Source organism: Onychostoma macrolepis, chromosome 15 (genome assembly GCF_012432095.1).
Source record: "Onychostoma macrolepis isolate SWU-2019 chromosome 15, ASM1243209v1, whole genome shotgun sequence".
Classification (NCBI taxonomy): domain Eukaryota; kingdom Metazoa; phylum Chordata; class Actinopteri; order Cypriniformes; family Cyprinidae; genus Onychostoma; species Onychostoma macrolepis.
Genome location: NC_081169.1, coordinates 492,752 through 508,596, shown reverse-complemented (window position 1 = coordinate 508,596; position 15,845 = coordinate 492,752). Strand labels below are relative to the sequence as shown.

The window sequence follows — 15,845 nt, the reverse complement described above, 5'->3', positions numbered from 1 at the left end:
CCCTTGAGACCGAACCCCCAACTGCTCCCTGGGTGCTGCAGCATTGGCTACCCACTGCTCCAGGTGTGTGTTCACTACTGTGTGTGTGCACTTGGATGGGTTAAATGCAGAGCACAAATTTTGAGTATGGGTCACCGTTCTTGGCCACACACCGCTTCCCTTTCCCTTTTTTCTTTCCTAAATACAAACAACAAAAACAGTTGATTTGTACAATAGAGTTTTTATTTTTTTATTTTTTTATTAATTACTTATACAAAATGTGTACCGCTGATTTTTTTATTTTCAATTCAATTAATCCACAGGATGTGTTATAAACCAATGCCTGAGATGTTCACCGCAGATATTTATCCACTGAGTGATACATTGTTTTGGTTTTATTTTTTATAGCACTTATTTCCTGAGCAAAACTATTGCACTGTCTTCATCAAAGATGGTAACCAGTGGTCCTCTTGACCTACATTATATTACATCCAGGTGAGATCTTATCATATTTAAACACTTACATCATTATAAAGTACAATTTTTAAGTAAAAGTTGAAAATTGTGTTCTGTTTTCCTTACACTTTCTTTTTCTATTCAAATGACAGCACGGATGATGAGCCATATGAATATTCGGGCTACTACGATGATTTGGATTTACAATTGCCCTGTGTTCATGCAGATCATTTTTCTTCCCATTTTATACTCGCTTTATTTTGTGGTGGGCTTTCTGGGTAACATGCTGGTGATCTGGGTGGTCTGTATGGGTACCAAGCTAAGAAGTATGACTGACATCTGTCTCCTGAACCTGGCTTTAGCTGACCTGCTGCTAGTTTCATCTTTCCCCTTCCTGGCACACCATGCCAGAGACCAGTGGATCTTTGGAGATGTAATGTGCACTGTGGTCTACAGTGTCTGCTACATTGGATTTTACAGTGTTATATTCTTCATTGTACTGATGAGTATTGATTAATACATGGCAATAGTTCATGATGTGCTTGCAAGAACATATGGAATCTTAGCCAGTGTAGTCATATGGATTATTGATGTTTCTGCATCATTTCCTGAGGTGGTGCACTTCAAAACCAACAATGTCAGTCAACAAATCCTTTGTTATTTGTTTTATCTACCAAGTGATCAAAATTCTTACTTTTCTTTGAGCATTTTTGCTATCTTTAAAATGAATATCATAGGTTTAATTATCCCTCTTATCGTAATAGGAATTTTTTACTCAATGATTTTGAAGAGACTCCTGGCAGCCCGTTCTTCCAGAAAGCAGGACATATGCCATGTCATCACTGTGATGGTGGTGTTCTTCTGCTGTTATGCTCCATATAACGTTGCTACTTTTGTGAAAGTCTTAGAGCAGAAAGAACTCATATCTAATTCCTGTGACTTTAGTAAGGCAATCCATCTAAGTCTGCAGATCACAGAAGCATTGGCTTTTTCACACAGCTGCATCAATCCCATTCTCTTTGTGTTTGTGCGAGAGAAATATAGGAGGCATCTTGTCAGTCTCCTCTATAAGACACCCTGTGGTAGACTGCAGTGTATGAATAATAACCCTACACAGGCCACAGGATCAGTTTACTCACATAACACCAATGATGAGAGAACTAGTACAGTAGTGTAAATGGAGGACTTGAGAATTAATTTTAAACTAATGTACTATTTTTTTGTTGTTGTTGTTGTTGTTTGTTTTTTCAAATCTACAATCATTGCTGTAGAAGAGATTTTATTAGTTGGGTAACTCTGCATCATGTAGCTTTAAACTAGTTGTAATATTTCAATTCATATTCAGTTAATGTGTTTAGTGGATGGTTGTTACCCTTTATATATTCTGAACCTGTAAAGGGATAGTTTGCCCAAAAATAAATAAAACAAAATGTTGTTATTTTCTTTTTTTTTTTACTTTGTAGGTTAATTATCTTTCCTCCTTTCAGTGAGAATGTCTTTAATTTAAGCCTGGTCCTCTCCTTGTTCCCTATGTTAGTTTATTGAAATACCATTTCTGAGCATTATTGCTCAGAAATCAAGTAAAAATACCACTTTACAATAAGCATTTGTTACACTTCTAATACATTACAAATGTATTGTAATACAATACAAGGTCTCAGGTGTGAATGGGGAGCAGGTGTGTTAAATTTGGTGTTATCGCTCTCACTCTCTCATACTGGTCACTGGAAGTTCAACATGGCACCACATGGCAAAGAACTCTCTGAGGATCTGAAAAAAATAATTGTTGCTCTACATAAAGATGGCGTAGGCTTTAAGACGATTGCCAAGGTTCCACTCAGAACAGGCGTCACCATGGTCGACCAAAGAAGTTGAGTGCACATGCTCAGCGTCATATCCACAGGTTGTGTTTGGGAAATAGATGTATGCGTGCTGCCAGCATTGCTGCAGAGGTTGAAGGGGTGGGGGGTCAGCCTGTCAGTGCTCACTGCATCAAATTGGTCTGCATGGCTGCCATCCCAGAAGGAAGCCTCTTCTAAAGATGATGTACAAGAAAGGCCGCAAACAGTTTGCTGAAGACAAGTAGACTAAGGACATGGATTACTGGAACAATGTCCTGTGGTCTGATGAGACCGAGATAAACTTATTTGGTTCAGATGGTGTCAAGCGTGTGTGACGGCAACTAGGTGAGGAGTACAAAGACAAGTGTGTCTTGCCTACAGTCAAGCATGGTGGTGGCACTGCATGAGTGCTGCCGGCACTGGGGAGCTACAGTTCATTGAGGGAACCATGAATGCCAACATGTACTGTGACATACTGAAGCAGAGCATGATCCCCTCCCTTCGGAGACTGCGCCGCAGGGCAGTATTCCAACATGATAACGACCCCAAACACTTGTTAAAGAAGCTGAGGGTAAAGGTGATGGACTGGCCAAGCATGTCTCCAGACCTAAACCCTATTGAGCATCTGTGGGGCATCCTCAAACGGAAGGTGGAGGAGCGCAAGGTCACTAACATCCACCAGCTCCGTGATGGAGGAGTGGAAGAGGACTCTAGTGGCAACCTGTGAAGCTCTGGTGAACTCCATGCCCAAGAGGGTTAAGGCAGTGCTGGAAAATAATGGTGGCCACAAAAAATATTGACACTTTGGGCCCAATTTGGATATTTTCACTTAGTGGTGTACTCACTTTTGTGGCCAGCGGTTTAGAAATGAATGGCTTTGTGTTGAGTTATTTTGAGGGGACAGCAAATTTAAACCGTTAAACAAGCTGTACACTCACTACTTTACATTGCAGCAAAGTGTCATTTCTTCAGTGTTCAAAAAGAAATGATTGATTTTAGTCAGTTTGGAAGAACTTGACTGGTCTGCAGAAAGCCAAGATGAACACCTGAAGTACAAGTCATTGGTGTTTGGTGATGAGCTTTTGGCTCAAGGCCTGCATTTAAAGTCACAGCAGAGGTTTCTGCAGACCAGTCAAGTTCTTCCGCACTGACTAAATCGATCATTTCTTTTTGAACCTTGCCTTATACACAGAGGCATTGTCATGTTAGAATAGAAAAGGGTCCTGTCCAAACTGTTGCTTTAAAATTAGAAGCACACAATTCCCTAGAATATCATTATATGCTCTAACATTAAGATTTGTACTCATTTAACATTAAGATTTGTACTCATATATATATATATATATATTTTTTTTTTTTTTTTTTTTTCTGTATAAGTCCAGATCACCTGATTGTAGGGCTGCATGATAAATCACCTTTTTATCATGATCATGATTTCTGCTTCTCTCAATTTATTAAGACTTATCTTACTATGTCACCTTTCAGACTCACTTTAAAACTGTCTGTCCTTAGTGTAGTTGTTAAATATATTTGCCACATAGTCTGCCTTGTGTCACAACAATTGTGTGAGTTGGCCACTAGATGGAAGTGAAGTACTACAGCATGAGACTGGATGCTTAACGGGCTCATGTATGAATGAATGCATGTGTTTCAGGATTGCATTTTCGGATGTTTGCAGTATTCTACTTCTATTTCTGCTCTATCAGTAAGTCAGTTAAAAGAGGATGTAAGTGCGAGTTTGCTAAGAGAAAAGTCAACTTCCTGATATTGAATTTATAGTTTTTATTTTTTGGCACTACTAAATAGAGGAAGAACACACATGCAGTTTGACTCATAGTACACATGCTGACAGCTGGAAGAAAATTCCCCTGATCACAGTGTGGCTCTCATGTGTTTTGTTTATTACATGACTCACTAGAATAATTGGTCCCACTTTATATTAGGTGGCCTTAACTACTATGTACTTACATTTAAATTAATCATTTGATACAATGCACTTATTGTGTACATACATGTTTTTACATTGTATTTATATTTTTAAAAATACCTATATGTAGTTACATCTGTAATTAATTTAAGTAATTACATTTATAATTGCACTGTTGACCCATCCCTTACACCTTAACCCACCCTTAAACCTACCCATACCACCAAACCTGTCCCTAATCTTACCATATCCCACCTCAATAGCAGCAATAGTGTTTTGCAATACAATATGAACACAATAAGTACATTGCACTTATTTTTGATGTAAGTACATAGTAGTTAAGGCCACCTAATATAAAGTAGGACTGAATAATTCATTTTGAATGGCTGCAACCGAATATTTCTGAATAATAATGTCAAAGCTGTATCATCGCTGTTTCAAAGCTGTGTCACCACTGACATCAGAGAAAGCCTGAGTTATTTAGAGTGTTCAAATAGAAGCTGTTATTGCATCTTTTATATGATTGCACAGTCATTCTCTCCACCCAAACATTCTCTAACTGGATTTTCCTGAAACTGAAGAGACCACCGGTGGCTTCTAATTTGGTCATCGGTGTTTCTTCATCTTCACATTCCCAGATCCATGGCTGCAAACAGACATAAGGGCATTTTTCCTTACCTTATTCAATGCTATTTTTCATGTCAAATCCCTAAATTAAATCAGTACATTTATTTAAATGTATTAGAAACTATAGAGCTGTCACAAATCAAATTAAATTAGTATCAATAAAATCTTTGCACGGCAGAAGTGGCACAGAAGCTGCATCTAAAGTGGCATTTAGATGAATTTACACAGACTGGTTATGCAGCTCAGAAGTGGCATAAATGTCTTTCAGTCATGACAACTCTCGGGATAGATTGTAAAATGTAAATAGAATGTGCATGGGTTTGGTCTTGGCAGACTAGATGCTGCTGCTGTGGAGCAAGTAGACTTGCTTCTCCTAAAGGCTCAGATTATAAAATTTGTGTCGCGGTCCTACTCGCCCCGCTCTGAGCGGGATTTGACGTCTCCGGCGTGGGAGGTGGGTGCTCTAACATGGAGGCTAAAGGCCATGACCTCTAGCATCAGTCGCTAGAGCACCTCTTGAGATCAGGGAGTGAGGTTTTACCTGCACAGCACTTACTTGCTGGCCTCTGCTACACTCACCCCCCTAAACCTCACTCCCAATGTCGCGGTCCTACTCGACCCGCCCGGGATTTGAACCGCAGTCTCCGGCGTGGGAGGCGGGCACTCTAACAAGGAGGCTAAAGGCCATGACCTCTAGCTATAGCACCTCTTGAGATCGGGGAGCGAGGTTTTACCTGCACAACACTTACTTGCTGGCCTCTGCTACACTTGGAAGTGCCAGGACATTTTTAATATAACTCCGATTGGATTTGTCTGAAAGAAGAAAGCCATATACACCTAGGATGCCTTGAGGTTGTGTAAATAACAGGGTAATTTTTATTTTTGGGTGAACTATCCCTTTAATTGTGGCTGTGGCAAGGGATGTCGAAAGGTAGCAGGGCAGGGCAGGTGCTCTTACAGAATTAGAATTCAAATGCTTAATTAAAAATTGATGGCATGGGATGAATTCCAGTAAAAACTAAAAGAAAAGGACAGTTCTACCCAGATTCTGCCCAGATCACACACAAAAACAACACCCAGTGTTACATTTCTATCTTCACAGAGATGTGTAACCACTTTACACATTTTAGTTTTATTTCTGTATTGTTTTTCTCAATTCCTATTGATCAGTATAAACATGACTTGCCCTCATTCCCACAGTCTGCAAGACAAAGGCGACAGTGGCTGGCAAAAACTCCCTGAACTGGTAAAAATGAAACCAAGACTCAGCATGGGGAATTCATCCTGCTTTGACTGACATACTGAAAAACACTGTCTAGATCGACATACTTTCTGTTACTATTAGCTACTATTTGAACATTGCTGCATATATGTGGTATAAAGGTACAACTAGTAGATGTGCACAAAAATAAATATCAGATTTTACAAATGAAACAGAATTAATTTCTAGCCAGTTTTGCACAATTAGTTTGAACCCTGCATGGTGCAAATAGGTTTTTGCACTAATTTCTGGTGCAAAAATATGGTAAAGAAGAGAAAATATAGTTGATGTGCTAAACTTGCAGTTATCTTCAATAAACATGCATAAGGAGATCAAGCGAATGGGAATGGAATGTCTTCAGCTTCACATAACGAGGGATTCTTCAGTTGTATAATTATTGATCAGAAATATTGGTAACACTTCAGTTTAGAGACCAATTCTCACTATTAACTAGCTGCTTATTAGCATGCATATTAGTAGCATATTGGCTGTTTATTAGCACTTATAAAGCACATATTAATGCCTTATTCTGCATGAGCATATTTTAGATCCATTAATCCACCCCATACCTAAACTGAATAACTACCTACTGACTATTAATAAACAGTGAATTGGGAGTTTATTGAAAGAAAAGTCACAGTTAATAGTTAGCTAATAGTTAGTTAATAATGGGAACAGGTACTTAAAATAAAGTGTGACCAAAATATTTATTTTCTCCTGTAGTGCTGTATCTTCAACATAAATTTAATTTATTCATTTAGCAGAATATTTTATCCAAAGCAACTTATAAACAAGGAACATCACTAGCAATTTATCATGATGAACAACAATAATAATAGCACACAATGCCAAGTTTAAATAATAAACAAACAAACAAATAATAAGAGTTAGTATAGTGTCTTTGTTTATGGTTGTGGATTAGTTACTGTAAGCGCTTGTGGATGAGGTGTGTCTTCAGCTGTTTCTTGAAAATGGTGATTCTGTCAGCAGAGCAGATGGAAGTTGGAAGCTCATTCCACTAAAGAGGAACACAGGGTTCCCATGGGTCTTTAAAAACGTCATAAGGCATCTTAAAAATTTTAGGCTTTTAAAAATTCTTGAATAGCTCAAATATTCTACAAAGAAGTGTTAAATATTATTTTCAGAAGACTATTATTGTAGATTAATGGATTCACACTGCATTTAAAGGCAGTCACACTAGACTTTTCTCCACCGACTTTCGTTCACATGCATGTGAATGTGGAAAAAAACAAAAACAGTTTCACTTTCACTGTATAAAAAAAATTGTTGAGATCTGACCCTTGAATTCATATGACATGAAGATAAGTGACCAATAGAAGATCAGTGTGTCCTACAGGGTGATCTCTTGATGAATTCAAAGAACACAAACTTTAAAGCTATACAACTAGATGATAGATTCACATTTTGAAATAAAATAATGTTTGTTATTTATGTACTTACTGATATCATATCCCAGCTGTTGCAGTGGCTAAAATTTCAAAGGCTCAAAGTCTTGTGTAAGCTTTAAGGCTTGAGAAATAATTTTCCATTTCCACTTATCTGAGAAATTAGATGCTCCTTAACACTCACAAACTCAGGCTCTGAAGTAAAGATTCAGAGAATATAATTAAAGCACAAGAACGGGGTTTCTGTGGCGCTTTGTGCATCAAGTCTATGTAACACACATTTCTGGGTGCTTCTGTACTGCTTTTGTCCTGTAAGATTGCTCTAAGAAAGATTTATTTATTTTATTTATTAACGTATTTGTTTGTTTGTTTGTTTGAACTATCCCTTTAAGGTCTCTGCATGTATAGTTTATTGTACTAAATGCTTTAGATACCCCCTGTATTGTATAAAATGCTATAGAAATAAAGATGATGTGATTAAAGAGTGGCGTTGGACAGGGTGGAAACGCTAATCTACAATATAGATGATATAATTTAATATATCTATATAGAGACAGAGTGGGGGGGGGGATCAGTGAGCAGAAAGCAAGTCTGTAGTGAATTATGAATGAACGATTTTGCCAATTATTTAATTTTACATGTTGTATTTCAGTTTTTTTAAACATGAACATGATTGCTCAAATTTCATAGTTTTACTTTATGTAACACAAATGTTTAATCCATTAAATCTTCATGTAGTTATTTGAGTTTATTGTTTCAATATAATTATTTTACTTGGTTTAGGCGACTTATGTGTTATGTTTCAGACTTGAATGCGTGTTAGGTTATGGTTAGTTGACATGTATTTGCAAAGTTATAGTCAGTATAGTCTTATAGTCGGTAGAATGTCCATCAAAATAAAGTGTTAAGCAGACAGTCTACTAATACATTAATGACTGGCATTATGCGAGGTCCCAGTGTGAGTTAGTGACTGTATCTATCTACAATGCTATTATTTAGCCATGTAAAGAATGAAGTTTGTCTAGATAGTGCCTATAAGAGTGGTTAAATTTGCAGCTCTGCAATGATGAAGTTATTGCGTGTGTGTGTTTAGAGGCTTGTTGGTTTTCAGACGCTTTAATATGTTTGCTGTTTCTTTATTTTTACTGCCATCCAAAATGTTATGTCTTCTTTAAAACAGGAAGGACAGTTGTTTTTAAGTCTGATTTTCTTTGCAATAGAGTGAGATTTTACTTATGAATAAAAAGTATTTAAGTGATATTGTTGAGTGATTCTGTACTGTTTGCATTACACAATATCAGTAGACATTGAGGAGGACACGTTCCCAATATCTGATATTCTTGATGTTGCTTTGCTGCACTGCATCGCTCTGTATCTTCTTAGGATGACAAAATATGTAAAATATTATATTTTCAGGCCAGTATGCTTCAGCGAACTAACGGTGTAAATTACTGCACGATATGCATCAGTTTTAACAGTGAAAAAATTCAAGGTATCATATAGGCTGTCTAAACAATTTAATATACTCTATCAACTGCTAAATGACTGACAGTCATCCAGTGACATAAACTTCTCTCGTCAAAAGTTGTCATTTTGATTTTTAATTTGAAAATACGTAATTTTGATCCATGTTATCTGTTTTAATGTAATGACACAAAACACATTAACAGAGCCGTTTTCAACATATTATTAAGAGTGAATGTGTACATATTTTAAAATAAACATTATTTGCAAATAGTTCAAATGCATTACAATACATTGTATTTCTTTTACTATTTTTATTTGTTCTCTGAAATCCCTTTTAAATCCTGGGCCTTAATGCCTGGGTCAATTCAATCCTTCGCCAAATTACACAAGGCCCGTGGTCGCACACGTCACACAGCCCTTGCAACGGTTCTGATGACTGCTAGTTGACATGTAGTTGCAAAATTAATAAAAGTTAGTTGAATGTCTAAATGGACTATCAAAATAAATGTTACCCCAATGACTGACTCTGAGGTATGAGTTTTCCAGCTACACTTTAAGACAGAATTCTGTTGGCACCCTTACATCAACTAGCCAGTCATTGTAGGTTTGAATAAAAGATATAGACATAAAATAAAACATTTGATTCAACAATGTAGCTGTAACAGCATGAACAGAGCTGGGCAGATTACATACAAATTGTAATCCGTTACTGATTCCAAATTACATGACAAAAATTGTAGTTGTACACATTTTAGGTAATATAATCTTCTTAATAAGGCTACTTTTTGATTACTTTTTGATTACTTTTGACCTATCTCAAATCAATGTGAAAAATAAGTAGGATAATGGTGTACCATATTGATATAAAAATACAAAGATTAAGAATATATTCCATTCATTGTTGTTAAAAAGATGAAGTGAATTAAACATTGTTACGTCAAGGTTTCCCAAACTGGGTTTGTGAAGAAACTACAGGGGGGTTTGTGAGTTTAATGATAAGCTAATAATTAATTAAATCATATAATTGTTAAATGAAAATAAATCATTTTAAAATCAATGCATGTCATGTGACCACATCCAATGTCTGAGAACCATGAACATGCAAATGTGATACTTTATTATTAAAATATTTATTTAAAATCTCAGGGGTACTTCAAGAAACTATATTAGGTGAAAGGTTTGTGAATTTGTGCATTTTATTGTGTTTGAAAGACAAGCCTCCCAAAGCTATAGTAATACATGGTTAAATAACCTACTGAGTGATAAGTCAAATAAAAATTAATGTGTTCATCAGTAGTTGATGCAATGTTTAAACGTCTTAAACTTGAAATGATTTTTTTCTAAATCCAGTGGTCAAATGTGTAGCACCTGATTAATGTCTGATCTCTGTGAACGTCCACAAAACTGGAAGAATTTCTGAGTGTATATACAGTAAGCAGTAGACTATTTTAGAAAGGAACATTTAAAAGATGGAAAAGAGGAATTATAGAGAATCAATAAATATAGCTATTGTGTAAATAACATGTAATCATGTAATCCATAAAAAAGTACCTGTAGTCTGATTATGAGTATTGTAAAATGTAATTTAATCTAATTAAACTCTTAAAAATGTTTCACGATGCCATAGAAGAACCTTTTTGTCTAAATGGTTCCATAAAGAACCTTTAACATCTGAAGAACCTTACTGTTTCACTATAGGTTCTTTGTGGAAAGAAGGTTCTTCAGATTATAAAAAGGTAAGAAAGAGATGGTTCTTTAAAATAACCTCTGACTGTATAGTTCTTTGTGGAACCAAAAAATGGTTCTTCTGTGGCATCACTGTGAAGAACCTTTCGAAGCACCTTTATTTTTAAGAGAGTACAAGTGCTCAATTTTTGGAATCTGGGCTGCGTTTCCCAAAAGCATTGTAAGCTTAAGTGGATCGTAGCTCCATTGGTTTCAATGGGTTTATGATGTATTTACGATGCTTTTGGGAAACGCAGCCCTGATTAATCCAGATTACATGTAATCAGTTATTGCCCAGCTCTGTGAACAAAAACATGTTTAAACACAGAAGAATATTGATGTCAGTAAGATTATTAGTGTATAAGATCCCTATCATTTTCACATTGATGAGAGTGTTTCCAGCAGCACAGAAAGACTGTTTGTCCATCACGTCTGTGCATTGCCCTGAGGAGTGCTGGCCGTGTCTGACCCGAGCTCCCTGAGCGCCCTGCAGTGGCCCGGAGACAGACGCAAGGTGTTAAACAGCGAGCTCCTGAACGACTTGCAGAGGAAGAAGTAGATGAGCGGATCCAGCACAGAGTTAAGTGAGGAAAGCCACAGCGTGCTCTCCTTCAGCTGGAAGAAAAACAGCTTCTGCTGGCAATTGAACATGCGTCCTCGGGTCTGGCTGATGGTGTACGGCACTCGGGCGAAGTGGAAAGGAACGAAGCAAACAAAGAAGACCGCCAACACCAGGAACACATTGGCTTGAATGCTCTTTTTCTGAGGGGCGTTCGTTCCCGGCCTTGCCTGGTGTTGAGCTCGTGTGCGGGCGTAAGACTTGTAGAGCTCTTTCGAGATGAGCGTGTAGCATACTATCACGGTCACGAGGTTCCCCCAAAAGATCACCTGGCACACGTGATTGACCAGCTCGTGCCACTTCAGTCCCATCTCTGTCTTGAGGTCACTGCATTTAAAGCGGCTCGAAGTGTTGGGCCGGCTCGTCAGGATTACGTTGGGCAGCGAAAGAGCCAAGAGTGACGTCCAGATGAAGCCCGAGAGGAGCTTTCTGTGCAGCAGCCGTCTAGGGCTGGTGCCCACAAAGGGCCACATGGTCTTTCTGCAGCGGTCGATGCTGATCAAGCCGAAGAAGAGGATGCTGATGTACATGGTGAGGTAGAAGAGCACGGATGACACGCGGCAGACGAACACACGCTCGCCGACAGATGCCAAGTTCGCATCAGCGAGGATCTTGAAGGGGAAGGTGAGGGTCATGATAATGTCGGCCACCACGATGTTCTTCAGATAGATGATGAAGTGAGATTTACTGGGGATTCGGAGGAACACCCATGCTGCCAGGCTGTTCAGCGACAAGCCCAGGATGAAAAGGACGGTGTAGAGAAGAGGGAACACGGTTGTCTTCAGAGCGCTATCGCGCGAGCAGGCCACAGACGACTCGTTCCTGACGGTCTGGTTGGAGTAAGTGACAAGTGCCAGCGCTGTTGTGAGCTCCATAGATGTACAATTTCTGTCACATAAAACACACATTGGCTATATTTAGAAGAGCAGAACCTTAGGCAATATCAGGCACAATTTGTAACATATTCTTGACTCATAGTTTAAGTGTATAATACAAAGGAGTTATTGTTGAATTTTGCATCAAAATCATGGCACCTTACTTCTAAAGCACGCTGAGTCAATTTGGTGGATATGTCAGGACTATAACAAAGAAAATCAAGTCTGATTACTACTGTGACAGATATACTATTTATTTTACAGTTTTCTATGGGACAGAAAAAGCTTATGAAACGTTGAATTTGTCAGTGCATAAACTAAAGCAAGCTGGCAATAATGTGGAAATTTCAAGCTGCCATTATCATGTCTATAACAAAGAAAAGAAAGTTCAACTCCTATTGTGACAGATATTCTAATTAGTTTATATTTTTCTATGGGAGAGAAAAAGCTTAATGACCTTTTCCCTTGGATTACAGTGTTTTTGCAGTAGATAGTGTTTATGGTAGAGGTCATTGTTTTATAAAATTAAGTGATTTTAGAAGAATGTTAGGTAACACTTTATTTTGATGGTTCCTTTTGAACATTCTGTTGACACTAAGTAATGTTGCAACTACATATCAACAAACTCTCATAAGAGTATTAGTAGACTGTCTGCTTCATATCCGCTAACTCCTTATTGTGTTGGTCTCCCAACAGATATTCTACTGACTGTAAGTAACTTTGCAACTACATGTCAACTTATTCCAACCCTAACCCTACCAGTCTACTAATACACTACTAACACTCTAATGAGAGTCAGTAGAAATGTAGGTGCAATGTTATTTATAGTCAACAGAATGTGTTAAAGGGACCATCAAAATAAAGTGAAACCGAATGTTACTTTCTTAAAGACTTGATACTCACATTTCAAATTTAATATCAATAATACTTTTATTTATTTATTTTAAATTTATACAATATGACAAAAACATTACAGTATTTTAATTATTTAATATATAAAAATATAATGTACAATATTAAACATTTGAGAGAACCAGTAATTATAATGAAAATATGTTTCTTTTCTTTTTTTCATTTTTTAAATAGCATCTAGAGGTGTGGAGAGTAAAAGAGGTTAATAAGTGTATTAATCCTAAATAAAGACAACAGTACTCATAATTGCACACCATAAAACATTTTGTATTTCTTGTTTTGAAAGTCGCTTTAGTAAAGTGCCGTTGTGTTATGCAAAGTGTAACACCTACCTCAACAGGACGCCGGGATGAAATGTGATGAGTTTTACTCAAAATAAGTCTAGAGTCACATGGTTTTAGGAAACAAGCTCGATTTTAGGGCCTTTCTGAAAGGAAATGAATCTTACTTTCTCCCTTCTGCTTTTTGTTTCCTGCTATGCCATGCAGACATAAGGAGAAGTTTAAAACGGTCTAAAAGCTGATGTTACGTCAACTGTGCATTAGTTCAACATCTTTTGTGCTGACCGAGCCAAACAGAGTTTGTGACTCAAAAACCACTGAAAAAAACAATGGTGAAACACATTTGACCTTGAGTTTAAATAGCATCAATGTTCATTTCCAAAAATGTTGTGCTTTGAATAATCTATGTTGTTTCAAAGCATCTATAGAGAAAATTCTGCCTTAATGTCTGAAAGCACCAGTGAGCAGCCAACTGTGGCAAAGGAAAAAAAAAAAAAAAATGTAGGTTGTGAAAGAAAAAAAAAAACTTCAGGTTAGGGAACTTGGCGTCCTCTGGCAGTACAAAGAATGAACATATGCTAAATACCATCCTATTACACAGTATGTGTGATAAAATTCATGTTACACAAGTCATGTCAGATAAATGATTTGTTCTCACTTGCACATTTTGGGTGATTCTCAAACATAATGCTAAAATATTGTATATCTTAGCTGCCAAGTCATCAAGTGGATCAACTTTTGAATGATCATTGAAAGGCAACTTTTGTTTTGTAGCTTTCGTGTGGTGTATTTCTGAAGGATGCATTTAACTGTATCTTTTGCATCCTCCAGTCACCCATAATGCTTTGCACACATTCCAATTCACAGAAAGAAAGAAGCAAACAAACAAAAGTGGTTTCAGACAGAGACGTAAAATGGGTGTGTCAGATTGTAAAAGTTGTTTAGATTGTACAGCTTTGCAGTGGATATAATCATGTAGTGTGTGCTCTGTTTGAACCCGACAATGTTAATGGACCAGTGCAAATGTGGTTAGATTTAAAGATGCTATTTGCTTCAAAAGAAAAAAAATAAATAAACAAATAAAACGAAAAAAAAAAAGTAAATGAATAGAAACACATGATAGCACTTCTATACTTGCAGAATAGCAAAGTGAAATGCCAAAACTGTAACTCTTTTATGAGTGCGCAATTTCCTATACATTCATACATGACTACTGTTATCACAGCTACTCCTATTCATATTTTAACAAGCTGCAGCCTTAATGCAGAGTTTTACTCACAAAAAAATGATGTTTGCAAACATAGATATGTTTTAAAAATGTTTTCTTAAACATTGTCCATGGTTGCATGCAGAGTAGCATATGGAACTCAAAATGAAAACAGAGCTGGGTTGCATGGTTTTGACTGGATCACGGAATAGTTTTTATTCATGCAATGTTTCCTGCGCCATTATTGCTACATCAAATACATGACAATGACTAAATATTCAGCATCTCAGGATGAGGGTCACAAAAACATGCAGGATTAATTATTCCATTTACATACATACATACATACATACATAATTAGGTAATGTTTTTTTTTGTTTGAGAAATTTGAGAATTTGAGAAAAAGAAATTGGCAAATGCCAAATTTAAATATACTGTACGGTTTATTAAAAGAAATGAAGTGACCATGAGAGCAAATTCAATGGCTGAGAAATTTCAGAAAAGTGATTTTTGGAAAGAAGTTAAGGTTATTAATAATAGTAAAGTACCGCTGACAGCTAGTATTGAAGGGGTAGTATTGTGTTGAGAGGCAGGAATTTGATGTAGGTCATGTACCGAGTGATACTGGTGTGATTATTAGACCTTCTGAGGTTAACTGTGCTATTGAGAAATTGGCAGTAAATAAAGCATGTGGCCCTGATTTAATAGTAGCTGAACATCTGAAGTATGCTAGCCAAAACATTGTAGTGTTACTTGCTTTGTGTCTTACAGGATTTTTGCTACATGGTGTGTTACCTCAATCTACGTTGACAGCTTTATTAGTGCCAGTAATTAAAGATAAAACTGGTAAAATATCCAGTATAGAAAATTATAGGTCAGTTGCCTTAGAAAATATCATCTCAAAAGTATTTGAGTATATCCTTATGGATAGGTTTAAAGAAAATTTGGTAACTACAGATAATCAGTTAAACTGATTTATGCATATATTCGCTAAAGGAAGTGGTTAGTGTGTATAATAGACACAATTCTACAGTATTTATGTGCTTTTTAGATGCATTTGATCGAATTAATCACACTAAGCTGTTTATGAAGTTACAAGACAGAGAGCTTCCCCCATATTTGATTAGGATTTTACAGTACTGGTATATACTGTACATCAACCTATACAAGTCAGATGGGGTAGGAATGTTGCGGCACCCTTTTATGTGACGAATGGGGTTCGGCAAGGTGGAATATTATCACCTCTTCTTATTAATTTGTAT

General features: G+C 36.8%; 1 protein-coding gene and 1 pseudogene across 2 annotated transcripts; one reads left to right on the top strand and one right to left on the bottom strand.

Annotated features, from left to right (window-relative positions):
* Positions 1 to 149: 149 nt before the first annotated feature.
* LOC131520550 (C-C chemokine receptor type 5-like) lies at positions 150 to 3,296 on the top strand (annotated as a pseudogene).
* A 6,065-nt stretch (positions 3,297 to 9,361) lies between these two features.
* Positions 9,362 to 14,301, bottom strand: p2ry12 (purinergic receptor P2Y12). 2 transcript variants are annotated; one of them, XM_058744742.1, is made up of 2 exons: positions 13,428 to 14,301; positions 9,362 to 12,196 (listed from the first exon to the last, which is right to left on the bottom strand). In XM_058744742.1, exon 2 carries the CDS (start codon positions 12,181 to 12,183, stop codon positions 11,116 to 11,118), a length of 1,068 nt encoding a protein of 355 aa, XP_058600725.1. In that variant the 5' UTR covers positions 12,184 to 12,196; positions 13,428 to 14,301; the 3' UTR covers positions 9,362 to 11,115. The 2 variants fall into 2 exon arrangements, with proteins under 2 accessions (XP_058600725.1, XP_058600726.1); XM_058744743.1 differs by lacking the exon at positions 13,428 to 14,301 and adding an exon at positions 12,348 to 13,185.
* Positions 14,302 to 15,845: the final 1,544 nt, after the last annotated feature.